Source organism: Chroicocephalus ridibundus, chromosome 1 (assembly GCF_963924245.1).
Source record: "Chroicocephalus ridibundus chromosome 1, bChrRid1.1, whole genome shotgun sequence".
Lineage (NCBI taxonomy): Eukaryota > Metazoa > Chordata > Aves > Charadriiformes > Laridae > Chroicocephalus > Chroicocephalus ridibundus.
The window spans coordinates 118,145,464-118,173,333 of record NC_086284.1 but is presented as its reverse complement, the minus strand read 5'-3'; the positions used below and the strand labels follow the sequence as shown (position 1 = coordinate 118,173,333).

The 27,870-nt window shown below is 46.3% G+C and overlaps 1 protein-coding gene across 5 annotated transcripts in view; it reads left to right on the top strand.

Annotated features, from left to right (window-relative positions):
- Positions 1-27,870, top strand: part of ILDR2 (immunoglobulin like domain containing receptor 2) — a 40,452-nt gene that overhangs the window by 6,020 nt on the left and 6,562 nt on the right. Inside the window, exons 2-8 of one of the 5 annotated variants that reach the window (XM_063348439.1) lie at positions 3,950-4,282; positions 5,200-5,319; positions 14,811-14,867; positions 18,901-19,047; positions 19,802-19,978; positions 25,162-25,275; positions 27,043-27,253. In XM_063348439.1, the coding sequence (XP_063204509.1) occupies positions 3,950-4,282; positions 5,200-5,319; positions 14,811-14,867; positions 18,901-19,047; positions 19,802-19,978; positions 25,162-25,275; positions 27,043-27,253 (1,159 nt within the window). Of the gene's footprint in view, positions 1-3,949; positions 4,283-5,199; positions 5,320-14,810; positions 14,868-18,900; positions 19,048-19,801; positions 19,979-25,158; positions 25,276-27,042; positions 27,254-27,870 lie in introns of all 5 variants that reach the window. The other 4 variants (XM_063348430.1, XM_063348455.1, XM_063348448.1 and 1 more) reach the window with 4 other exon arrangements.

Here is a 27,870-nt window from a genome sequence, read left to right as displayed (position 1 = left end):
TGATTATTTTTAAGCTCTTTCTGTGGGAGTATGTATATATACACATGCACAGACACACAAAACCCTGGATTCTTTTTATTTTTGAGAGTAAGTATAACTGTGTTTTTAAGATGCACTTGATTAATATTTGCAGACCTTTTTCTGGGGATTTAGGAGAACAAGACAGAAGGAAAGCAAAATTGTCACGTAGTCATGAGACTCCCATGAGCTAGATTTTTCTTGTGAAAGTTCAAACATTGTGAAATTCACAATGAACAGGTTGCTTCTCTGGAGTGCAGGAATTACATTTTCATGATGATTTTGAAATAAGGGCTAATCTTACTCTGTCTGCGTTAGTCAAAACATAACAGAGCACAATTCAGTTTCTTTTTAGTCCTGCTTGTATTAAACTAGACAAAGAGCTACCACGGTGCTGTCACTAAGCTTGTCATCCTTTTTCACATCTTTCACTCTTTTTTGCTCTGCTGTATAAACAGCCCAGAGTTTTGTCCTGTGATACATCTAAGGCTTTTCTTATCTTGCCTCGTCTCTTGAAGATTTTTGAGGTCAGCAGTTTCTTCTTGAAGTTGAGGATGTGCTAAGCAGACCTCTGTAATTCACGTCCATGGACATAACTTCTAGGTCTAAAGCCACCATCTTGTCTTCAGGCAGTCGAACATCCTGTTGGCCTTTTAGATGGACGCTGTTACAGCAGTGACGTATTACATGAATAGATTCCAATCATTTTTTTTGGGCAGAGGAAATAACAGGTGTATAATTTCCCAGTTCTGACATATATAATTATATATAATTTGACTTAAATAGACCTAGAGTTTTCACTGCTCCAGTCTCTCAACCTGAAGCACTGTGTTGCTCTTAAATGCTATTTCTGGAAAGGATCCGAAAAGAATACTTTAAAAGTTAATAAAGGGCTTGGGATAGGATATAGGAGGTGCCAGATAATTTATTGCACATCTCCCAAATGCTTTTGGGTAGAAAAAGAATTCCTGTGTTTTCCCAAAAGCTCCTTTTCTTTTCTTGATATAGACATTCACATGGGGGTGGGGTAGGGAAAGTTAGTCAGATGAGAATTTGCTAAAGCTCATCTAATCATTTATTAAAGCAGTCCCTGGCTTGCCAAACTCATTAATCTCATTAACAGGGAAGGAGGGCTATGGTGCATGGTTAGCTGAAAGCACTGTGTTTACTAAGCAGTGTACTTCGTTCACAAGGGAAAGATTTAAATATTCACTGTGTCACTGTTTTATCCCTGAAGCTGAAGTAACGTGGTGAGTCACTTGACCAGCCCGTGTCACATGCTGGTATTGGCCACAGACTGCATGGGGTCAGCCACAGAGTTGCCAGATACAGGTCTGACCTGAACCCATTAGTTTTTGAAGGTGTTCGTCACGTCTCTGGCATTCAGATGCAACCCAGGAAGCGTGAGTCTCTAGAGATGAGAGAATAAGATGACGTCACCACTTGGTTCACCTTGAGAAACAAGTGGTGACATTCTCTTAGTGCCGTATGGCCCCCATATTTCTGCCCCTCTAGTCCCTGGGAAAAGGAGGCCTGGCAGAAATGTCCCACCTGCCACTTCTTGGATTACCTCTCTGCCTACACCTCAGAAAAGTGAAGGAGCTGCCTCATGCCCCTGCCGCTCCTGTGGGAGCATCGTTAGGACCTCAGCTGTGTTTCATGGTACTCTGGAGAACACCCACACTTCTGTGTTTGGATTTGGGTCCAGGCACTTCTGGCAAAACTAATGACATCTCCTGTGCAGCTTCCACATGGCAGAAGTACGATATGCATAATGTCATGTGTTCATTATATGCATAATATAGCATTCCTGTGCAAATGCCATAGCACCCTTGTGCGCTGCAAGCCTTCACATAGTATTCCCCAGGGTTAAATCCTACCTAGATCAGTAACTCTTGGTTAGTATCAGTGACTATCTTGCCTCTCTGAAGTATGCTTTCCCCTAGGTTCTGTCCATACTGGTTTTTATCCCGAGAATTGTTTATAGACTTTGTGATTTATAGTTTGAACATTGATAACTTGTTGAAATGGATATTCAGCGTTGGTCCAACCTCTCCACTTTGCTTTGGTTCTGGCTCCTGACCATGAGATCTTTGCTTGCTTTTGCTTTTCAGGTCTGCAGCTGTCTCCAACTTGACCATGTCCCTTTATGCCTGCTGTTGTCATGCTGTTGATACATTTATTGCTCTCTGTCTGCCTTAAGATCCAGTGCTTTAGTCTATGCCTTTTTTTCCCCATCCTAAAGATATCTTCTGTCATTTCACTTTCTTTTGCCAGCTTCCATCTCCTTTTCATCTCTAGTTTCTGGAGTGGGTGGTTTATTTTTGCTGACTCCATTTCCTCTCATCTTTACATAATTTCTTAATCTCCTGCAACCTGGCTTCAGCCCTTTGAAATTATTTTGACCTAGGCTGAGACACCTCCTTCAGCTTCTTCAGCTGAACTTCAGCTTCCTGCATCCATGATTGTCGTCCTGCCTGTCCTTCTGCTTCCTATACTTACCCTGATACTTTATCCTTAGTCTGTTTCTTTCTTGGCATTTGCCCTTCTCTTCTACTGCTTCCCAAAATCAGGAAGCCCTTCTTTGTCCTCAGTCTTTCATTCCTCCTTAAGCTTACTCGAAGTCCATCAGTCCCTCCTGATGTTGTGTAGACATCCTCTTCTCCTTTATTCTCTTGAATATTTCCTTATGTCTTGTTCTTTTTTTCACTGTGCAATGCTCTGGGCTTTGGGGTGTATGGTAGCTGGGTGTAGGGGGCTGCCGTCATCAACATTTCCCGTACGGAAACTGGTTCCCTTTTCTCATACAAACTTCCACCGTCAGGCCCTGCTGCCCCTCAGCTGCAGAGAGAGTGTCCCTGGTTGCAAAGGTCCTCTTTCTTACATGGTTCCCCCCCACCTCCCCTGGCTCCTGGGTTGTTTCTGTGCCTCCACAGGCTGGCACATCCCTGCTTGGGAAAGTGTCAACGTGTGTTTCCAGTGTTGTGTAAGTGCACTCAGTCATTGCTGCCTGCAGTGCAAGAAGGAGGGAAGCAATGAAGGGCATGTGTGGGAGGTTTCGGCCATTCCCCTGTGTGGAGATGGGGTACCTCACTCTCCCAAGGGCTCTCTGCTGGCTTTGCTCACTGACTCTCAGCTTCTCCCTGAGCTACAAAAGGATGTGGCAGCAGTCCTGTGTGTCTTCTCTGAGGCCTTAATACATCAGCTCCAGGGTTCAGCTCTCCTGTCAGCTGGTAGATAAACATTACATGTTGAGATCTGTCTCCTCCCTGGGAATGTGAAAAACTTGAGTGTTTGGGCCATTTTTCTCTGCACCTCCCACATGGAGCAATTTCTCTCAGCGCTACATGCCAGCCCTGGCAGGAGCTGTGCGATTTGGAACCACTTCTTCCTGCATCTCTAGAGTTTGGCAGAGTGAGCAGCACTAACTGGGCACCAGTGCTCAATGGGCTGGGCCAGGCACTGTGTGCTGCCTGACTTTGAAAGAGGAGGTGTGATGCCACCGAAATTGGGAGGGGGCGTGACGTATTCTGCATTGCGGTTGTTGTGAACTCAGAATCTGGCCCCTTGGCTGACCTGCTGTGGAAGTGGAGTATGGCCATCCCTAAAATATCTTTTCCTTATCTATGAACCTGCCACAGAAGCTGTGAATCATCATGCCGCTGTGTAGGGTCTCTAAGGATATTACATTTGAGCCTTCAGCCCCATCGTGCTGTGTTTTTCTTTGTGGCTGTGGACTATGAAAAAAGCAAACTTACTTCTGCTGCCAACATCTGTGCTTAAATACATTGAGGAGTATTGCACCCTAGCACCTGAAAGAGATGGACATTTTAATTTTATGCATGTGGGGAGAATGATGCTATGATGAAATGCAGTAGTTCCCTCTGCAAGCAGTGTCAAGGCGCATGACACTCATGTTTTTGTCTTTCAGCTGAAGTGGAAGGGCTGCAGGTCACCGTGCCTGAGAAGAAGAAGGTGGCCATGTTGTTTCAGCCTGCTCTGCTTCGCTGCCATTTCTCTACTTCTTCCACCCAACCAGCTGTGGTGCAGTGGAGGTTTAAATCTTACTGCCAGGACCGGATGGGAGAAGCTTTGGGTATGGCGACTTCTGGTTTACAAACGATGAGCAAGAGGAACCTGGACTGGGATCCCTACCTGGACTGTGTGGACAGCAGGAGGACAGTCCGTGTCGTGGCCTCCAAACAAGGATCTGCTGTTACTATAGGGGACTTCTATAAGGAAAGAGATGTCAGCATTGTCCACGGTAACTCTCCTACCCCAGTGATGCTTGTTGGGGGTTGGAATGGGATAGCAGTTGGAATAGGCGTAGCAATTTGGGATACTGGAGGCTGGCAGTAATTGTTCAGTTAACTTCCTTAGAAAAGGCTGCTGGGAAGGAGCTGTTGTATGTCAGACTTTTAGGATTCAACCAACCAACCCTAGAACCAAAGGTCTTTTCCTTTGGCCATTCCCTTCATCCGACTCCATGTAGGTCTCCAACCCTGATACAGTATTCTTTTCCCTTTGATGAAGTGGAAGGTTTTTACAGCCTTGGGCAGTGTGAAAAGAAGAGATTTCCATGGGGTAAAGTCAAGTTGGGTGGAGATAGGGGGTGGCAGGGTCCTTAAACTTTTGGTCTGGAAAGCTGTGTGAGAAACCTTGTCCCTTAAAAGTAGAAGGCTTCTTGACTTGGGAAACCACCTAGCCAGAGGTGGAGGCTCCTTGGTGTGGAGAGCATGTAATGAGCCTCAGCAAGGGGGATTGTTTTCCTTCGGCTCTGTGTAATCTCTTTGGCAAATGACTGAAGTGCTGTAGAGGAGACACTCTCTAAGCCCTTCATGTGTGGCACAAATACTGTTGGGACCCCAAGAGTAGGGGTCCCAACTGTTGGGACCCCAACAGAGTGACATTAGTTACCCCTTCTGCTCTCGGCACTTGCAGTGAGCTGCCTCTGTGGCATTACATGTCTTCTATGATCCTGTGATTCCCACTTAGAGCCACAGAGTCCTGATCCTTTTGTTTTTTTCCTGAATACTGTGATATTCTGGATAAGGTTAACCCCTCTTCTTAGTAAGGAAATGAAGTGGATTTGGGACACAGAGATGGACCCAGTGCTTTCAACACTTCACTCTTCCTATAGGTCTTGGAGGGAAAGCCTGACTTTTTTATTTTGCCTTTCAGATGCAGACCTTCAGATTGGGAAGTTGATGTGGGGAGACAGTGGTCTCTATTACTGCCTTATTATCACACCGGATGATGTGGAGGGGAAGAATGAAGAATCGGTGGAGCTGCTTGTGCTCGGTAAGCCCTCTTGCCAGATTGCTTTTTCAGCAGATAGCTGATGTATCTTTCCTTCTGCTCTCTCTCGCTCTCTCCACGTATCTGTGCACCATATTACTATGGGTGTAAGATCTATGTAAAACAGTCCCCGCAGTACCTTCACCATTGCCTTGCACCTTGTGCAGTCATTCACACCTAAGCAAAGTGGGTGGCAAACGCTACCAAACCAGAATAGTAATGTTTACACCCACACTGCTCACACGTTACACAGGCGTAAATGACTACAGAAAGTGCAGGGCTGTGGAAAGTCATAACTTTTGTTTTTAAGGCATAAAACAATAAACTTGCAGCAAAGTGAACACTTGAGAGATTCTTTTAAAAACAGACACCATACGTTTTGCAGTCTTTTAACATTCCCTTCATCCCACGCTTCTGACCTGTGAGGATGTCAAGAAGCAACGTGTTTATCTGCCTGAGTGTGTCAGTTTGGGAGATTTTTCTGTCTGCCTAATTATACTTGTCCAGTTAGAGGTGCGGTTTCACAGTCACCCTAATCACGTCTAAGCTGGTGCTGCCACTTAAAGGACCTGTCCTCTCTGCAGTGTGCGTGCTTGGCTCTGTTTCTGTTAAGCTCCCTTGAGCAGCGTGGTGAGCAGGATCAGTTTCTTTCCTATTTGGAGGGTTAGCTTTCAGTGATGGCTTCCACAATCCAGCTCACTGTAAAGGTCAAAAAAGCACCCATCCCAGCTAGCAGAGAAAAGCAGAATGGAATGAGCCTTTCAGGGTCGTTTGTTGGCACTGCCTTGAGCCAGCTGTAGTACTTCAACTCTAGACTGCCCCAGGAGAGTAAGATGAGTTTTTCCCAACTTAGCTTAAGACCTGCTGACACCAGTGTTTGTCTGGTCAGCATGCTTGCTTGGTTCTTGGGTGTATAGATTCTGTACATCCTTGGGTGTATAGATTCTGATGGAAATGTGAAAAAGCTTGGGTCTATAGTGTGTAGATGATATGTAGAGGCATATGATAGAACATGTCTGTCAAGTGCCCTTGCTCTCATGGCTAAGGTCAGAGTTTAATTGGCATTTATATTTGGAGCTGTAGTTGTCATCACAAAGTAAAACAGGTTGAACGGGTGAGCGACTGTAACAGTGCCATCACTTTCCCTCACTCCTTCAGATATCAGTCAAGCAATGGACAATTGGAGAATGGGTCCCTCCAGAAAACAGTGTCATACCCCTGTCTAAATCCACAGTGTGACCATGTATCGTATGCTAGTTAATAACAGGCCGAAGACTGACCTGTGTTAGTTCAGGTGAAGTTCTCTCTGCCAGGTGGCATCTGTAGCTGTTAGATAGCCTCTCCAGAGGAGCTGTCTGTGGCTGCATGGTGATGGGCTACTGAATTTTGTCCCTTCTTTACCTTGCTATCCAGGATTTGGTGTCTTCCTCTTATGTGTGTCTACAACTGTGCTCAGACAGCAGTGATGAAACAGTGCCATGGTAACAGGAAGAATCTGTTTTTCAGTGTGTACAGAAGACTATGTGGGGGTAAAACAAAGAAATCCCCTCCTCTGAAGCTGGCCTGATGGTGTCCCTGGCCCCAATTCGTTTTGGTTATGTTGGGAGGAGACATGAACCTTAGGCTGTGTTAACTTTGACTGCATCTGCTTTTCTGTTCCCTGCAGCCTGTGGGTCTGACCTTGCACTTTGTGCAGCACTCTGCGAAGTTTGGCAGCAGCATGAAAGCATACTTGTCGTGGGCATACTTTGTTCTGCCTCATGCTGTTTGGCGCAGCTTATGTGTATTTCTTTTCCTGGGTAGTGTGTATGGAGGCAACATTCCAGCTTTTGGAGTGACTCCAGGTTACCTACCCATTTTCCTTCCTTCTTTCCTTCCTTACCACCTTATTCTTTTCCTTCTGCCTTTGCTGGTATTTTTGCTTCGTTTTCCTCTCCCCATTGATGGCTAAAGGAGGAAGCAGCCAGTGGTGAAAATGCCATTTCTTAATATTCTGGCATCTTCTGGGACATTTTTTTTCCCATCGCACTGCTTTGAGGGAGACAGTGAATACATATGTAGACCAGAGTCATTCCACAGTCCTAAGGGACACACAGTAAAAGGGTTTTGTTTGCTGTTTGCTGCTCTTTGGGTGGAACCCAGATTCCCTATTAGAGCGGTTGGAGCAGTGGAGGGATAGTGTCTGCGAGCAACACTACAATTCCCACAGCACATTGCTGTTTGCTCCCTGCTGACAGCGGTCCTTTAAATGTAATTTACATTGCTTATTTTGGGGCTGCTTCATGATTTAAGCATAGATTAGAATTTTGAATAGAGCAGAGGTTCTACCCACTGATGTTATCAGTGGGAGAAGACAAAAATCAGAACGGAAAAGGAAATAGGAAATTATCCCTTCTAGTGGTTTCGTTTTAATGCCAAGATGAAACGTGTGTTTAGGTTAGAGAAAGCTACTGCTGGACAGAGCAGTTTAATATAATGTAGAAACCTTAAAAAGTTTGAGAGGCAAAAATGTAGATACCTAATAGTATCAATAAATTAATGGAAATTTGCTTAGCTACAAGTGGAGGATTCTGCTTTTTATACATTGAATTGCACCATTAAAAATTGGTCAAAAGCTGCTTTATCACAATTTGGAGCAAAATCCAAAACCTGAGCAAATTACAGTAATCCTTTTTTCTTAGGGAAGCAATCACAGAGACTTCCAGTGAAGGCCAAGTAGCCAGTCAGCCTCCGTCATGATGGGATTGCATATCGAGTTTTGTCTCCTGGATGTGTTGTGTTGACTCACAAAGTGGCTGGACAACTCTAGGTAGCATCAGAGAATCCCACGTGCTGTCTTCATTTCAGGCCTATTTCAGAAAAGCATATAAGCATTTATTTATATCCATTTGTGCTCAGGAAAGCTGATAGGATTTATAAAGCATACCTGATGTTAAGCATGTGCTTATGTGCTTTGCTGAAAAGGCCATTCAGTAGGTTTTGCTTAGTCAGGGATTTTAACCTTCTCTAACGGAATCAGTGTAGGCAAGGGAAGGGCAATAACGCCTCAGAAACAGAGGGAGATTGGCTGGTAGTGAACCTCCTGTAGCGTAAGGAAAGAATTTAAATTAAGAGGTACTATTACACTTTTATTAGATATTTGTATTTTGATGGCTTTTGGAATCTCCAAAGGGAAACTAGCATGTTGGCAACTGTATGAACTCTGCTTCTCCTGTGGCAGAACTAGACTAGTACAGAGTTTATCAATTCCACAACAAGGAGTCAAGTGAGTGCTCTTGCTTTAATAGAAATGTAGAACCCTTTGCTGATGTTACAGCTGGGCTAGTGAATCCATTTGCAACTTTATACAATTTTTTTTTTTAGAACTACTGTGATGGAATCAAAAAGGCTGCATCCTAAATTTAAGAAAGTCTACATTTCTATCTTAGTAGCTAGCAGCTGACTGCCCTGCTTCTTGAAACACAGACAGTCCTATTAGTCAAATTGTTATTCATGGCCCCTGTGTACTGCTTTTTATGTGGGAATGTCAGTGGGCTTCGGTAAAGTCATTCATTGCAGCCTTTGTTGAAGGGAACTGCAAGCGTACCAGTACAGTGGGTGCAGGGTGCCTGGAGTAACCTTTGAATCAGAAGTACAGAGCAGTGTCAGTGGATGCCCCAACCTAGCTTCACGTGGCCCAGCTCACATCAGGAAGCAGTCTACCTTAATTGCCTGGGATTGCATATAACCCAGTAAGCCTTTCTGAGAGCCAAAATTTACTAATAAGGCGCGGGGTCCTCTGAGAGCGGCTGTACTGCTCCCCTTCCCAAGCTGTAGAGCAACGGCAATAGCTGTAGGTATAGCTAGGCGCACAGCTGGCTACCCTGAAATGCATAGGTCTGTGCAAGCTTGGCAACGTTTGCATTTCGAGACTTTACATAGCTTAGACATGCTTCAGGAAATAGTGGCTTCATTCCCAAGGACGTGTCAAGCTCCTCCTGGAAGAGGCAGGAAAGTGATTCACTAATCCCAGTTTTTGTTTTGATACTTTCGTTAGTGATCCATGTGCTTTGCTAGCCAGCTATTGCCTGCTTTTTTTTCCCGATCCAATTTGGCAGCTAATACTACATAAATCATATATTAGTGAAATATTATTTTATAATTAATGTTTTAGAAGCTTCAGCTTCTACCATTGTTATGCTTTAAGTAACAACAGTTAGTACTTGTTTTTGTTAATTAGGTTTTTGTTAATTTCCAAAGTCAGCTAGCATTTAACATAGGTAAGCTGACGTCTTTGGTAGTTTGTATTACCAGCCAGTATTGATACAGGCTACACCCAAAATTTATCAAGTCTAACACCCATAGGTCGGAAAGAATGTAGATACGTATACACACAGCATGTTGCACAGTAATTAATGTACTAATAGAGACATGCGTTGGCTTTCAGAGAGCATAAATCTCTACTGGGACGTGTGTGTATGGCGTGTAATGCTAATAAGACAGTTCTTACTCAGCAAAGTGACTCAATAGCTGATATAAATATAGCCAGGTTTGGAGTCTCTTGTGTGCCAGGAGAGACTGTATTATAAAAGTTGATGTGGTTTCGGAGATGGAAAAGTTCTTGGCAAAATTTTCCCTTACAAGACAATGGTTTCAGGACTTCGGTCTGTTTTGCTGAAAAGCTGCCAGTAACATCCAAGCCAGCACTTGGTCACAGCAGTTGGCAGAGACGTCAGTGCTGTTGGCCATGTGTTGGGGATGAGAGGGCCAGGTCTCAGCCGGGGAGGTGTCTGTGAGCAACTTCACGGCGAGGGCTCTCCGACCTTGAGCCACGCCTTGGTGACTGAAGGCGGGTCATGCCAGCAGGTTAAGGAAGTGATCAGCACGGGAGGCCTCCACTTAAAAATCCAGGAAAGACGTTTATGCCAGGAAGGCCACTGGTGTCCTCCCACCCCCAAAGTGGTCGTCCTGTCCTCGCTAGGTGCTTCTGCCCTGCCCCAGACCACTGCACTGTCCCCTTTGTAATCTGGGTCCAATCCCCCTTCGTCCTTGCCCAGGCTACTCCTAATTATTTATTTCACACCACTTAGAAGTGCTACTTGTTGCCAAGGTTTTTTACCCCTCTTTTCCTCCTTATTTGCCAGCGACAGCCACACGCTGCTCACAAAGGAGACTGGCGTGATTAAAAGACCTCCGTTACTAAGGTAGCCATGGCAACAGCCTCCTTGGAGGTCTTTGTTGCCTGCTAAAACTTTGATCTCCAAGAAGGGCTGCTGCTGTTTCTCCCTCCAGTTGAAGAGCAGGATGGGAAGAAAGGATAAAGTTTACTCCGAGCACAGGGAGCATGGAGAAACTCATTGCAGAGCCATGCTCTCTCAATAAATCTCACAGCAGCTTCCTTGGAAAAGTATCTGATTTACAAGGGCTACACTTCCTCTCCTGTCCTTTCCAGCCTCCCCTCAGGGCAGTGTCCCCTGCCAGGGGCCTCTTGCCATGGCATTGCTTGGCAAATTTTTCTGCCACTGAGGAGGAAAGAGTTCCCTCTTCCCGTGGGGGAAGAAGGAGTTCCCACTGCCTCCCATGGTCCCACTGCTGCAGGTAGGGCTGCGGATGCAGCCCTCAACAGGGAAACGAATTCAACAGTTATTCCCATATTTACCCAATATTTATCATACTTGTGCAATTGCCAGTATTTCCGCAATTGCTATGTTCCTGACTGCACCTGCGCCTACTTTATTCATGTCATCATTTCTTTTCAGCTGCACCACTTACCCTAATCAATTTTGTGTCTCTTCTCCGCAGACTCTCTGCTAATTGTCTGCTTGACTCCACATTCTCCCCAGTCTCCTGATATTTGCTCTCTCACTGTCACCCACCCGCCTCCTGTGTTTTAACTCGTGTCCTCACTTGCCTCTTCTGTATCTCTGCACCTTCCAGAGCTGCTCTGCACCCCCTCAGCTTTTCCTGTCCCGTTCCTCCTCCTGCCCTCTCCTGCTGTGCAGACTGGGGGCTCAGGGACTCCCTCTCATGTTGGGGCTGGCCAGGGCCTGGGGTATGCGGCGTGGGTGCTTGGCGAGAGGCTGCTGTGGGTGCGTAAAGCCCACCAGCAGTGCGGTGGGAATAGAGACAGGAGCACGTCCCAGATCCGTGCTGGAATGAGGACGAGCTCCTAGCTCCAGCAGAGCCACCCGGGACAGCCCTTGTAAACGGGGGCATCCTCTATTCTCTCTTTCCCCCGGGGGTTTCTCCTGGGGTGCGGTGGTGAGAGCTCGCACAGAGGACACGTAGCCCTTGCAGGGGTGCGGAGCTGCGACTTGGCAGCCATACCTGGCCATGTCTCAGAGTGCCCACAGTCCTCTTTCTCAGGCGGGCAGAGGTGCCATGCAGAGGTGGTGTGGCCAAGTGGTCTCGTAGGGGGATGTTTTACTAAATTGCTTTCTCCTCAACAATTGCTTTGTAGCCCCAGCCCTCCCCCTTAAAGTTTCCTTTTAAAAAAAACCAAGAGAAGTGAGGTGAGCTTAACGCCCACAGAAGGAGCACAGAGAGCCAGGAGGTTGCCGGCCATGATTGCCATGGCTGCCTCCTGGTTGATGTTTCAGCCGTGGGTCCAGAGGGAGGCCTTGCTCACTGAAGCCCTGCCCTCTCTGCCGTGGCTTTCGGCACCGCAGGACCCACCATGGTGCAGGCCTGGGCTCCCCTCTGCCGGCTACCGCCTTGGCTTTGGAGCGTGCCCAAGCGGGCCAGGCTTGTACAGGGTGGGCCTTGACCCACCCCCAGAGCCACCCTGTCCCTGTGCTCGCTGGCAGCCGGGCGGGCTGGGTGAATTTGCTCCACTTGTTGCTGTTTTTTTCCTCCACTTGTTGCTGGCGGGGGCGGCGGCGGCAGGAAAGTCGCCTTCAATGAGGGTCAGTGGCGGGGAGCCTCCCGTTGCCATGGCAACTGCAGGGCAGCCATGGCAGCTTGGCTTCACCCGCCAAGGGGGAATCACAGGGTGTGGGGAAATTATCAGGGAATTAATTCATCCCAGGATGGGGAGGAGGGAGAGCTGGGATGCGTGTAAAGCTGCTGGGGGCACAGCAGTCCAGAGGCGGGCTTTGTGCTTGCTGGCTGTAGCTGGGCGAGTCAAGGCGGCAGAGTTCGGGCTGAGCTGTGGTGGGATTCGCTGCTGCCTTGGGCCCCCTCCTGGGCTTTGTGCATCCCCCACCGGTGGCTCTGGGGTCCCCAGGGCTGTGCAAACCCTGCTGGTGGGGCAGGGGGAGCAAATTCCCCAAGCACACACTCAGCAGAGCTAAGTGAGGCTGCACAAACAGGGAAATACTCGACTGCTTGTAGGTAGCACAGAGAAACTGCTTTGGTTGTCTTTGTAACGAGTTACTGAGCTCTCAAGCACTGTTATTTCTGGGGGACGCCTCTTCTCTCTTGAAGACGTGGTCCCTCCTGGGACCATAAGACCTGGCACCAGCAGGGATCGAGGCTCTTCGAGTATGTTCAAAATAAAACAGGCCCCTATTTGGACTCGTGAGATGGAGCTTCTGCTCTTTATAGGTATCACTCCATTACCTCTGGTACCACATATCCCAGCCCTAAGTTAGCTGTATACCTCCAGCTATTTGTCCATTGGCGTCTGCTCTTAGACTAGGGCTGCATGTGAGCTTGTGTGGAAATAACACATGGGAGGCAAGCTGCGTGCTCGTGTCTGCCCATATGTTCTGCATGCATGTGGTTTGCATTTACATTGTTCACATACGCACACACAGAGGCCTATGCAAGAATTGCGTATTTTTTGTGCATGCTTGGAAAATAAGGAATATATTTAATATGCTCATGGAACATAATGTAAAACTAGCATACTGTGACACAAGACATACATTTGTGGTGTGTGTTTGGAGCCCACTTGTGGCATCCAACACTTAAGCCACACATAATGTTGTATATGTGCCTATATCTTGTGAGCAGAAAGCATACACAAGCACTTTCTCATAACAAGCTAGTTGTGAGTAGTTTAGACACTTGATCCTTCCAGAAAATGGACTACAAAGAAGGTCATGGAACTCTTTGTATATGTAGATGAAAATGTTGCAGTAGACTGATGGCAAGAGTCCTCCTTCAAAGTAGTAAATGAGGAACAGTTATCTGAAGGATCACCATTGTATCTTTTGCTAAGGCTTTAGGAGCACCTGGTCATGATGGCGTTCCTGTGAGTACTAGGCAGCTTTGATGAGTTGCAACTGGTTGCAAGGCACCGCCTGCATTCAGAGTGTGTTTGTTATGCCTCCAGCAGGCATCCTTGTGATTTTTGGTCTCTACAGAACCTCTGCTGAAGCACTGAGAAAAACGGACAGTGAGAATTTGATTATAACACACTTCAAGGACAGACTAGAGGCCAAGGAACTTGGGATCCATTTCATCATTGTGTCTTGAGTGCTCCTTAGTGCAGGACCTGAAGAGCATGTGGGGAGGTTAAAGGTGGCTTTGTACCACTTTTACACTGGCTTACCCGTAGCTGCTTCTGTTGTGTTATATCCACAATGTATATCTCTCTTCGGAGTGCAGCTCTCCTACCTTATGCATGTCGTTAAAAAACCTGGCATGATTCTGGTGCTATACAGGAGAGTATGCAGCACAGCTGCACATAGGGCTGTCTGCTGATGCACAGGTGTGTGTAAATTACAGCTGAACACTGTGCAGCATGTTTGCTGTGTATTAGAAACATCCCAGACATTCAGTGCCAAAACAAATAGGCACCAAGCTGCCTTTGGGCTTGGATTTTGTTTGTGTTCAGTTATAAATTAGAATTTGATTTGCCTTTTCTTTTTTTTTTTTCTTTTCCTTTTGCAAAGCGATTCCGCAGATTTCTACGCCAGTCCTTCCCTGGTTGGTTTGCTTCGCTTGAGAGTTGGCCTTATATCACACAATCTCAACAAGTTGCTCGTGCATCTTGAAATAAGTAGCACATACTCAGAGTCATGCTTCAAGACTCCTTTCCTGGAGCTGCCTCTGCGGTTGCAGAGCCCCACATGGAGAGCACCACCCACGGGTGTTGGATGCGTGTGGCTGATTTGTCAAGGGCCTTGGGTTAAAGATTTTTCACATCCCTCCAAACTACATCAGTACATTTTTAAAGTAAACCAAATCCTACTGTTTGGGGGCTGTCGTGCATTTCCAGGGGCTTTTTGCATGCCTAGAGCATAACGCCCGAAAGCTGTTACTGTGTAACCACGCTAAGGGGCCCTCCCTCTTCTTGTCATTTTGTGCCTAGATCGGAGAAGCTCTGTTCCAGATTCTTTCCCCGCAGCTCTGCTGATAAAGATAAAATGCAAGGACACAGAAATGGCAGAAGTGCAGAGGCAGACACCAGGCATCGAGCAGGATGACATCTATGGTTGATAGGAATTCACTTAACAGAGTGCGAGTGGGCTGATGAGGAAGGGGACTGGAGGCTAAGGCAGGGGCTGGGGAGTGTGTTTTTCTTGCAGTAACCTCTCTCCTTGTTCTCCTCCTTCTGTCTTTTCTAGGCAGGACAGGGCTGCTTGCTGATCTCTTGCCCAGTTTTGCTGTGGAGATTATGCCAGGTATTCAGTCATTTCACCCTTCAATCACCCAGTCCTCTGTCATCTTGTCTGTTTATCCTTCTACAGCATCTTTATGTGGTGTACATTTCACTCTTACGTGTGTTTTATCTGGGGTTGAAAAGGGAAAAGCCTGTCGCTTACTGTGAGAGTGTGTTGGGTTGAGATCTGAGAGGATGCTGGGACTTGGGGGAGGAATGGCCGTGCTGGGGGCCACCTTACAGAGATGGTTGATGTCATGCCGGATCAGTGTGAGAGCAGAAATGCCAGCGCGGTTCAGGGGAGGTTTTATATCAAACTCTCTGCTCTCCCCCTGCTAGCACAAAGGTAATGCTGCTCCAACCTGCGAGACCTCGGCAGCCTCGTGTGCCCGTATGGCTTTGTACGTCATCTGCTCTTGTGCAGTAGTAACTTCTGCTCCCCAGACCCTATCCTGCGGGGACCGTTATAGCCATCACCACAGATGGTAGCACAGGAGGTGCTGGAAATAGAGCTCTGGTTAGCCAACCCATCAGTGGCACAGCCCCTCTTGTGCTGCATGGCCAGGGCATTATCTAGGTAACACCAGGTGGTTGGACCAGACATGAAAGCTCTCTGCCCATGATAAATCTCTTGCTAGCCAAATTAATGAGAGCCACCAGTTCTGGCACTCCTCGCAGAAGGAACAGAGACTGTGCAACAGATTGTCCTTGAAAGGGAAAAGCTGTGAGAACATTTAGCCCTTGAGTCATCTGATCATCCCCTGACAGTGCCCAAGGGGTGTTTCTTTCACACGTTTGTGCAAAAATGCAACTCCACATAAATGTGTGAAGCTATTTTCAGATCTGTCCCAGCGATGCAAACGGAGAGAAGGCAGACACTCCCCCGCCTCCAGTATAACCCAAAGCTCCCTGGAAGTTCAGCATGGCAGGAGAGGGATTGGTCTTTTCAGCATAGGCAGAAGTTGATTCTCTGTTACCTAACACTTTTTTTTCCCCACTATTTACAAGTTTATTGAATGGGTATAAAATTCTTATGTGTTGGTCAGGTAGCTTTCTGCTACCCGCACTGCATGGGTATAAACGACAAGAAAGTGTAACAGGCATCAGCAAACAACATTTCAGCTATTAGCATTGCTTGTTACCTGAATAAACAAAAGCAGATGCTCCTGCAAGCACAAACCAGTAGTTTCCAGACAGCAAGGACACATAGCATTTCAGCTTGGTAGTCATTTGAATTTCAGGGTTGCACAGTTGTATCTAGAAGGGCTATGGCAGAAGATAACAGTTGTACTGGAGGAAGGATTAGGAAATTGCACATAAAACTGGTTGAATCCCAGTTTTGTGCATAAAGGAGGACCCAGCGGGCTCTTTTGCTGTTCTCTTAACTTCATCCAAATGGTGTAACTTCCTGTGAAGTAAAATCCTTCCTGACACATAGGTCCCAGTGACTGGGACACTGATTTCAAATATCCACTCCTGGTGCTGAGTGAGTATCTTGCAGTCTGCAGTGTACATACTAACCTGACCTCCTTTTGTACTCCTAGAACGTTTTCAGAAAGACCATGGATATACTTAAAATGCTTTTCCTCCTAGCATTCATCCTCCTAGCATATTTACTGGCAGCAGCTACATCTGCCCTCAGACTTCTTTTTAACAGACTAACACAGTCAGCTTCGGCTCTTCTGGTGCAAGCCAGGCTATCTGATCCCCTCAGATCCCTGCTTTGCATCAGCTCCAGCCTGAATTCATCTTTTCTTGTACAAAGATGACCAAAGCTGTATAACATCAGTAACTTCAGATGAAGTTACATGGAGCCGTTGTATGATGGCGTTAATATTTCCTTAACACTACTGGAAGTTCCTCCTCTACTGGGCATAGGGTTATATTTGCCATTTTTGTGGTGGTATTGCATAAGTGGTTACAGTTGTCCTATGATAGAATAGTATGCTTCCTTTTCTTTTTCAGTTGTTTTCAACTAAAGAAGTCCTGTTCAGAGCAGAAATTGTTCTTACTCTTTGAACATGTTACCTTGAAAGTATTGCTGCGTACCTTGAAATTCAGTGTATTGCTGCATTTCATGTATCATCTTATAGGCTCAAGGACAACTGACCCTTTCTGTAACTTATCCCAGTCTTCATCTTTAGTGACAATGCTTCCCTACCTCTTACCCTCAAGGTACATTAAGATGTTCTTATTTTCCACGTCAAGGTCATTCACAAAAATACTACCTAAGATGGCTCTTAGAATTGGTATGTGAGGAATTACTGTATCAGTAATCTCCTCTCAGCTCTTACTTCTCCATTCACGAATGCTTCCCTACAGCCATTTCCTTATTCATTTGCTGAATTTTTCTCCGCATACAGTAACTTCACCAAAAAAAAACATTCCACAAGGACCAAAGTTATCTGCAAATTTAAATGAAATTAATGTTTCAGCCAAAACCGAAATGAAATATTAAAAAAATATAAAACATTTCACTTGACACTCCTGATGTGAAGTGTTTTGATTTGTAAATGCCAGATCTTTCACTGACATTTTTTAAAGGAAATTGTAAGTTCTAGAATAAAAATGGCATTAAAAAAAGGGAATTGTTTGTAAAGGAGTTAAGGAAAACTGCAACAAAGCAAAGAATTTTACTTTTGTTCAAATAGAATGCTGTGGATGATTCAAAAATGACACTTCTTATTTTTGCATTTTGTTAAGAACTAGAAAAAACTTCTGTTTTGATTGTTCCAAGCTGAACATTTTTCCTTGCCTTTTCAGCTTAGCGACGCAGGTGAGAGGTGCACTATTTTTCCAGTGTGATTCTGTACTCACATTACAATCCTTGTTTCAGTACTTCTACGTCTTAAATAATAATGTACCAGGAGACCCCTTAGTGAACACCAGACTTCTGTTTGGAAACAGTGGTCTGATGCTTTTTTTTCTATGGGATGGGGGTAAACTCTACCCCACTGCAAAGCTGCCCCACTACTTCTTTCTTTCCTTTCTTACCATCTTTCTGAGGTGGTTGAATAACCAACCACCTGGGTACACCTGGAGTCTTTCCCCGCAGATTTTCCCTCACCAGCGATCTGACTTCTAGATAGGTTGGTGCATCTCTCTGACGTAAAACCAACTCCGGGCCTCCTGTACATTCAAAGTCTTGAAATTTCTTGTTCCGGATCTGTTTACTGACCGTGTTTACTGACGCAGCTCTGCGCACCCAGTCCCCTGCAAAGCGCAAGGTAGCCAGATGCAGAGCTGGGAGCTCTGGGCACAGAGCTCCCACCACGGTGGCTGCTGCTGCTGCAGATTTCCCAGCAGCGAAGTTTGAGAAAACTTTTCTTGCTCCCCATCCCATTCAAACCCCATCCCTTTTTCTGTGAACCAGCTCTTCTGTCCTGTCCCTTGGGGATGTTCTTCTGCCTTTCCCTTTTGGGGCCTGGCAGACATCATATGAGGCTTCAGCGGGAGGAAAAAAAAAAAAAAGGTGGTTGTTAGGTTTCCTGGCTGGCTGCAGCGCCTGAATAGGATGTTCGTTCGGCACATTCAAAAGAATAATTGCGTGCGTAGGCCTAGTTGCGAAGGGGCAGGCCTGGCTCATTTACTGGGCTATTTATAGCATGCTTTTCACCATCGTTTGTCCCATTAAAACTAGAATGTGGGTAGGGAACAAACACACAAGCAGGACATGAACATGGCCGGGAAGAATGAGTCTTTGAAGCGATCCAAATGCTAGTGGAGCATGTCCTGCAGCGTTCGTACAGGTCTGCTGTGGGCCGAACGGTTTCTGTGCTGGGCAACCAGAGCTCCTGCCTCCGTGCTGCTCGCCTCTCAGGCAGCCAGAGATGTTGCAGGAAGGGACCATGTTTCTGTAGCTCCATTTCTCACTGTCATATGCCATTTCTGCTTCGACACAGAGGAGGATGTAGTCCTAGACCAGCAGGGAGTCCACTTCTGTTATTCACCTATTGTTTTGTCCCTGTGCTCTCCCCTGGGAGGATGTTGCTGACATTCCCTTCCACAGCAAATGCAATCCTGTAAGTATCTCACTCTCTCCCCTTGTTTTCCAGAGTGGGTCTTTGTGGGTCTGGTGATCCTGGGGGCGTTCCTGTTCTTCCTCCTGGTGGGGATCTGCTGGTGCCAGTGCTGCCCACACAGCTGCTGCTGTTACGTCCGCTGCCCCTGCTGTCCCGAGTCCTGCTGCTGTCCCCGGGCGCGTGAGTGACCCTCTCCAAACCTGGCGCAAAACTTCTCCTGCACTACTACTGCTCCCTGGCAGAACAGGAGGAGAATCTGCCAATATTGCTTCCTTTGCCCTGAGCACTTTGCTTGACTGAAGAACTAGTTCTTAGGGGGCAAAGCATCTGACCTACTGCTCAATGGTTGAGCGCTCAAAGTTAATTACAAGTGTAATTCCCTGAGCCCTCCCTGCCTTGGCAGCTGTGCCTGCTCCTCCGAAGTGTCATGCTCCCCTTCCAAAGTTGTTGTCGTGTCAGTGAATGTTGCGGATCAGAGCTAAGAGCATCCTGGGAGGTTTCTTCCCGGCAATGCAAAGCAGCTGCCCTTTACAACAGTGTAAAATCCTTGTGACCCAGCAAGGTTCCTGGTCAGGCTCAGGCAGATCTGTCAAGTTTCATGAGCCTCATCCCTGCTGCTTGAGTCATCAGTTGTTTTTTAAAGCTGAACTGCCACTAAATCATGGCAGCGGTAACGCTGGCTGTAACACCCTGAATGTCTTTCAATTGATGGGCATCTTGCACTGCTCATCTGACCTGCCGTGTGCATTTTTTAAACTCCCCTCAGTGGCTTTTGAGGCTTAGGGAAATTCAGATCGGTCCTTGTCCTTTCACTCGTCCAGTTGTCTCCTGCTGGGTTGTCACCAGTGTTGATGATGTGCAGGTTTCGGCCATGTGCCGTGTGGGTCTGTGGGAGGCTGGTGTGATGCTGACTGCTGTTCTTTTTCTTTTTCAGTGTATGTAGCAGGCAAGGCAGCAAAAGCTGGGTACCTTCCTGCAGTCTCCTCCATGCCAGGTCCATACTACATCCCCAGTGTTCCTGTGGCTGGTGTCCCGTCTCCTGCTGTGCTGATGGATAAGTCACACCCCCCCCCTTTAGCCCCAAGTGATGCCAGTGGAGGAAGCCAAAATGGTAATTTGCAGTGCCAGGCACAGCATTCAATCCTCTTACTGGGCACAGGGCTGGGAAAGGAGGAAGGATTGCTGCTGATAGAGTGGTATGAACAGAAAAAAACATAGAAACTGCATTTTAATCCTGTCTCTGACAATGACATTTACATCCCTTAGGGCCATGTGGATTTACATCCCTTAGTGTCTGTGTGGGTGCCTAATTAGGTCAGCAGGGAATGGGAGGCCAAGTTCATGCCCGGGACTCCTCTCATTACTGCTGCAAACCTTTATTTGCAGAGGAGAGAAGGATGAAGATGATTTCAGGGCAGCAGAAGCAGTGGCTGTTCTCCCCTTAGAGGTGATCCCTTGCGAGCTGCTCTCTCTTGGTAAACTGTTCTTCCTGCCCTCTGCAGGGCACTGCTTGCCCTCTGGCAGCAGTTTTTACTGTGGCATGTTTTACTGTCCTCATGGCATTTTGGGCATGGGGACATGCTCCCTTAGTGTTTCTGGCCAAGAGCATTTGGGGCTGGACCCGCTCCCCTACCTCGTAGGTCACTTCTTTTGTTCAGCCACATTTGTGAAATGTGAGTGATAAAAGGCTTCTAACTAGAAAGGAGTTGTGGATCAATGTCTTATATAGAATATCAGTGTGATGACTCTATCTTGGTGAGGGTCACTTCTCCTGCTGCAAAGGAAGCTGCCATCAAGGAATGAGAGGGTAGCTATTTAGCCACATGCAAGCATTTCAGGATCAGAATGGCTGTCTAAATTCAAACGTGCTGCAGCAGAAGTGACTCTCACCAACGTAGAGTTGCCGTACTGACACAGTATGTTTGCCATTGATCCAGCCACATGTCTCATTTCAAAGTATCACACTAATTATCAATTGTTAAATTTGCTTATGACAGTGTGTTAATAAGACACTCGCGAGAAGACAAGGTCAAGTAGCATAATCAGGTAGTTAGGTCTTGGAACACCCCTACGCATCCTTTCGCTGCCCCAGTCAGCATATTAACCTTTCTGAAATTACAAAAAGTATTTTCCTTCAACAATCATATCTTTTTTTTTTTCCCACTGAAATCAAAACAGAGCTCTGGAATGGAGCATTTATGAAATAGGAAATAACTCAATCACTGATCCAAAGCAGAACGTGTCCAATTCAAAAACCTTTGTCAGAAAATGATGAATGACAGCCCAGTGCTTAATCTTTTTCTCCTGTGAAAAATGTCACTGCATGTAGAGCGTGGTGTTGGCCATGGGAACTCCAGGGATTTTTTAAGAGTCAGATCACAGCCCCAGTCTCGACTCTGTTGTATGTTACTAGCAGAGCACAAATGCAGAATGGAAAACTGTGGATGTGTTTGGTAACCAAATGGAATGGCTCTTTGCATCCCATGTTCATTACCCAGAAAGATGCATTTATTATAAAATCCAAATCATCTGGCTGGACTTGATCCCTCAACTCAAGACTTGACAGGAAATTCTATGTATTGCAAGTAAAATCATTATTACATAATTTTAACTGTTGTGGCAAGATGACAGAGGTCCTTCAGGTTTTTTTTATTTTTAATTAATATTTTTTGCAATAGTATGGACAAACCCTTAGGCTGGATCACGCACCTGGTGTTCGAGGTGTTCCTTGAACTGTGGAACTAAGGAAGGGTGATACCTTGCACCCTGTTCCTTTTCTCTCAAGGTCCCCCGCAATGCCAGAATATCCCCTAATTACAGGCTGTAGAAGAGGAAAGCATTATGTGGCTGTTCCAGGCTACCTATTTGCTGCTTGGCCAGACAGCAAGCTAAACAAAACAGGTAATGGTTGAGTTTATAATAAAGGCCTTTTCTCAGAAGGAGCGCTAATTATGGTCTCTGCCTCCTCCATGCAGCCAGTGTAGGTCTCATCTGAAATTCGGTATCTTTGAGACTTCAACCTTTCTGTCAAGTTTATTTAAAAAAAAAAGGAATCAGAAGTTCTGGGGGACAGAGGCTGGAGGATTCTGTAATCCTGGCTGCCAGGCTAACAAGGACAGCCTTTGCCCTAGATAGTTTCTGTGCTTGTAAATGACTCCTGTGAGGTGATCTAGTGAGCAAACTAATGCATGAGGATATTTAGGAAATTTGTCTAGGGTTACATAAAAGACGTGTGACAAAGCTCCAGTGAAACCTAGGAACTCCATCCTAAATTTAGGATTGAACACAGAAAAAATAAACTTTCAGCTCGCTTACTTAAAGGAGTGTTGGCAACGTGTAAGACAGGATGTACGTTCTGTCTATTTTAAATGCAGTGGTTACCTGGAGACTCTTGCATAGGTTTCCTTAAACCATGCACACAGGGAAGCTTTTGGTCCAAGAGCTGGACTCCAGGCCTTTAATATGTAAAGTGTGTAAGGATGAGACATCATGTACTTCCTAACCACGCTTGTCTGAAAAAAATAGTAGTGCTGCCCTTTCTGGGGAGGCAAACAGCTTACAGTTTTGGCTGACCCGGTTCCACCCACAGAAGAATAAAAAAGTTGTCCATGGTTAAGCACAAGTTAAACATTAGAAATTTATGAACTGTTCAGGAGAAGAAAATATGGTCTAACAGGAAAGAATGTGCCATTCTCTTTGACTTCAGTGAATGGTTCTGGACAAGTGGTTAACATCTCTGCATCTTCATTGCCTTATAATTTAGATGGGCCTAAAAATATTCAGACCTTATTAAAGGGTTATGGCAATTTACAGATGAAGAAGGGTGTGAGGAGGAAGCAATAATGTATTTGGTTCTCACACGAAGGAATAATAAAGAGATTTAATAAGTTGAACATTCAATATCATTGCAAGAAGTATTTAATAAATAAACATAGAGAGAAAATGTGCTTTATCTATAATGGAAAATACTTTTTATGAGCTCTTCACGCTCATCTTTGCAGATTTAATTCCAAAGTTAATTTCTAGATGCTTACAGAATTAACCAAGAAATTAATTTTCCTTTTGATACACAGCTGCAATAGTAAGTCGAGCATGAAGCTAGCATGAAGCCTAGCTAATTCTCCATCAGCTCCATGAGCTGTAGATGTTGCCCAAATAGATACTTGGTACAGCTTCAGTGTGAGTAGTGGCTCTGGGGATGCAGAGTCTGGAAGCTGCCTATTCAGGTTCCCCAAAGGTTATTAGCAGGTCAGAGTTATTTCCAGCTGATGGTTGTTTGCTGGCCTGTGTATAAATGAGGTGACTGCTTAGCTGAGCTCCTGCTGGACGCTTTAGAAGAAAGAATAGTGAGAGGCCTCTTTCCTGGCAAGGTGTCTGACAGAGGTCAGCCATGACAGTGAGGTGAGGTGGAGAACTCGGCTTGCTGTTGCTTGCACAGTGCAGCAGAAGTCGTTGCTTCTGAGGCCAGTAAGTCCAGCCCCTCTTCCTAGCAGCAACCTCACTTCAAGAGACGTGATGGTCTTCCATGTTGGAAGGCAGAGGCAGGGTTCCTTGTGTTCTGTAAATCACTCTGTGCGTTTGCAGTCATTGGACACACGTTTGTGGGGATAATAAAACACAGCGAAACTCCAGACTGCTGTCAGCTGAGCTGTCTGGAGACACGTTTAAAGCAGGACCCTAATAGACCCATACTATGTTTTAACATCTAATACCTTTCTCAAGTACAGGATAGAGAAGGTAATACTTCAAGGTGTAGTTACTTACCTTACATGTGCACCGTCAAAACCCACAGTAAAGCACTTTCCTCCTGAAGCAATTTGCAGGATTATTACAGGAATCATTCTACCCATTTCTATGGCGCAGCCGTTTCTGAGGCAGAGTATGGTTATTTAATAGTGCACAGACACATGCACAGCAGTTTAGGACAGAAGGTGCATAAGAATACCTCTGCCAAGTCCTTGTTCAGCCCACACAGTGCATACTATGCAACGTACTACCAAGCCCATATGTTAGTAGCTTGATGTATCGGGGTGTGGGATAAACCAGAAAGAACAGGTTGGCTCAAAACTACCGTCCAAGTATTTAAATTGTGCCACGACGAGAGGAGTGCTCATGCAGCACTGCAGTATTCACACAAGGGAATATATTAACCCCATGCAAGGCAGACAGATTCTGTTCTGTAGTGCTAAGTGAACTCTCCTCACGGCAGTTCTCTAATGAGACTGTATTTGAGGGTTGTAGTCCTGTTTTGTACTTAGACCTGTGTTTCTCTGCATCTTGAAATAGCCCCAGGCTTAGACCTTTCTCAAATTATCTGCTATAAAAGCCTTATTTTCTTCAAAGTCCTGATAGATGGAGTTCTCTGCTTGCCGACTGTAGACCTGCCTTGAGGTAGTCAGGCTGTTCATAGGGTTAGCAGCTAAAGTGTGCAGGGAGCCAGCCTGCCAGCATTAGAGCTGCTGTGGCTCCAGGTGTGCAGGGGCTTCTTTTCTACACGCAAAAACGTGGAAGAGCAAAAAAAGCTGTCCAGACTTTCCCTGCAAATGGAGTAATCCCAGGAGTTAAGCACTGACTGTATGTGTGAGACCGACCTTTTCTGTACAATACAGCTTGTAAAGAACGCCAGAGCAGGCAGTTTCACAGTTACCCAGTGACCCGATTGTCCCCGTCATTGGATTCAGCGTACATCTCAAAGCAGCGTGATGTGCTTTGTGGGACTTTCTGTGTTTCCTTCTGTATTCTCTGGAGCTTCTCCTGCCACATGCTCTTCAACCTGTGTGAGCAGAATTCATAGGGATGGGAGGTGGAGTGGTCCTGCGGAGTGACAGCTCCCAAATGCTCAGCCACCTGCTTCCCCTGCGGGCTGGGAGCTTACAGCCCCTGCTGCATAGAGGAAGCCTGATCTTCTGGGACTGCTTCTCCTGTACGTGACAAATCCTTTCCGTAGTGCTGAGGAAGGGGAAATGAGTGCTACTTTTCTCTCTGCCATCCTCTGTGGGAGGTGGAATCACTCTGTGGCAATGACACCACTTGATGCATTTGGTTGTACAGATTGGGCATTTCCAAACCATTTTTGCTGTTGCTGCAAACTTTATAAATGATGCAGCTGCTCACAACTTCACATCCCACGTTACAGACAAATCTCTTGTGAAGCAAGGACTGACTCACTCTGTTTTGGAAGACACAGCCTACCTGCCTGCAGACGTGAGCTCAACTATAGAAGCAATGTTGTCGGAAAAGTCTCCTTGGACTTAAGTATGTTTTCCTCTAATGCTTTTCTTTTCTCCCTAGCAGTGCGCAAAGGGTACAGGATCCAGACTGACAAGGAAAGGGACTCCATGAAGGTGCTGTACTACGTCGAAAAAGAACTGGCTCAGTTTGACCCAGCTAGGAGGATGCGAGAACGATGTGAGGAGCAAGTGTGGTTTGATTTATTTTTTTTTACCACTGACCTGAAAAAGAACCTGCAAATTCATAGTTAAAAGATCACTAGCTTTGCCCTAGAAACAGCCTCTAGGTTATTTTGTCCAGGATATGGTACTTGGGGCAGATGAAGTCTAGATTTTAGGCATCTACAGGTATGCTCTGACTTTAAAGATCTGCTGCTTACCTAATCAAGGTGTGTGAGACTCAAATTCTCATGAAAACTGTCCACTTGCGTAATTTTGGATCATTAACATCAGAAAAGCAAAGTCTGTACTCATGCCTTGTACAGCCTGTGGTGTGATAATAGCTGGGATACTGTCCTCACAACTTCTGTATGTCTTACAGTGTGGTGCCTGTAAATTCCCAGTATGGCAAGATGGGAGGGGGGTGATTTTATTGAAAGCATGAGTTTTTTTGGCTGCAGTGGCCACATGTGGTTTGAAGGATGCAGAAAGGTAGTTTGGAGTGGCTGCTGCCCTGCAGAAGCAGCAGGGACTAAAAGAAAGATTCAAGAAACCAAGGGTTTGTCAAGTTTTGTGTCGCTGGTCAACATAAGATCAGAGGCGGTATGTGCATCAGTACTGACAGCTTGGCTGTCAGACAACTGCAGGGGAAGGGGAGGATGGTGGTGAATAGGGACAGGATGCAGACTCAGAATTGAGCTTCTGTGTGGAACTTCTCGCTGTCTTCCGATAGCCTCTTGCAAGCTTTATTTCCCTAAATAAAGTCTGAGGCTGCACTTAACAGGTGTCAGAATACAAACCCAAGAGTGGATCTTAACATTAGGAGGCAGAGGTGCAGTGGCAGGACTGTGTGCATGAAGATGGCTTGCAGTGCTGCTCTTTGTCCTCTAGCTGTACTGTGCGGAGGACAGCGGCAGGCTGGGGGCTCAGTTCCTCCGGGCAGCATCCGCATCGTGCAGAGCTAACGCACATTAGGCACTGGTAGAGGCTCATTTAAAAGAGATGCATGAGATCCTGCAAATCAATGAAGGTAAGGGCTTTAGGGAATGACACTACATCAAAGCTCTGTACAGATTAGGCTTAACTAACAAATTATATGTACTTCTATAACAGTCATTGCTGAGCACGCTGTCTTCTCCACCCACAAGATTTACTATAAAAAGACCTCTCCAGATTGGTATGTCAGGCCTCCAGATGTCAATGTGCTTGACGGGGTAGAGACTGACAGTGATTCAGACAGTCTCTTACTTTTTTCTTAATCTTTTTTTGAGGGGGTTGTTTTTGTTTTAGCTGGGCAAATCAGGCCAAATCCATAGCCAGCCTGTCTCACACCAGGAAAGGGGGAGGTGGCACACCCGCTGTGATGGTGTTCCACCAAGTGCAGTGCCCACCTTGTGAGGGTGGAGAGCTCACATGTGTTACTGAAACAGGGCTGAGGGAGGAATTCTGCATGAAGGCTGAACTCAGTTATCTGGGACACAGATATCTGATGGCATTTGTGATATCCTTAGAATATCCCACTGGCCAGCTACCAGTTCAAAAGACCTGTAGGTCTAACAGCAGCAATATGTCCAAACTGAGCCCCAGGAATCTTGGGCAGGGTTGGTCAAGGGTTTGGAGAAGAGCCTTGGATTCCATTTTAATTTTTTTCTAATGGAGGGCAGCTCAGCTTCTTTATGAAGAACCTGCAGCTAGGCCCACCACAGCCTTCCTGTCCTTTCGTCCCCTCTCGCACATGTTATCAGGTGATGCCTATCTCATTTCTTTTCTGCAACCTCTCCTGCAGATAACAACACTATCTCTGAACTCAGCTCTTTGCATGAGGACGACTTGAACTTCCGTCAGCCCTACCGCCAGGTGCGAAGGAAACCTCTGCCTCCTGCGGGGGACCTGGATGGCGATGCTGAGTACTGGTCAGGAGTGATCGGTGGGGGCAGCACGTCAAGATCACAGGCTGTCTCTGATTACAGGGATGAGCGGGACAGTTTCCGGCACAGGTGAGGAGTGCCGTGTTGGGAGGCAGCTATATCTGGCAAAGTAGTAAAGAAAGGAGAAGGGACAGATGGACTGGTAGCTCTTCTCCGTTTCCTGCTGCTCTGGTTCTGCTTAGCAGGACAGAAGGGTTAGAGAGAAACGTGAAATCTGCAGGTATCATTAGATGAGGTTGGAATGAATCTGATTCACACAAAACTGCTGAAGCCTACCCAGCTGGGCAAAGCTAGGTACCATCCCCATTCCAGGTGGGATGTAAAAGTGAGATCAGTAGGAAATCAAGTCACCCTTCCCCAAGTGCTCTCTTGAGATTTGCACCTGATCCCTCCAGCACTTCCCAGTGCTGGTGCACTTTATTAGGAGTCACACCCTGGTGCTTTGGTGCAGCAAGACCTATACTCCAGGCCTAAAGGACCGGCACTCTGGTGCCAGAAGAGAGACACCAGCAGCCCAGTCTCCCGAAAGCAATGGCAGGGATTTCCTTCCCTCAGTACTGGGCTATTGTGCCAGCTCACTCTCTTTAAACCTGCTCCAAAATTGCCCTGCTGTGAGCTTCTGTAGCCAGGTTCTTGGGTTTTCCCAGCAGGACATACACCTACAAGCTTTGGGGCCAAGGAGATGC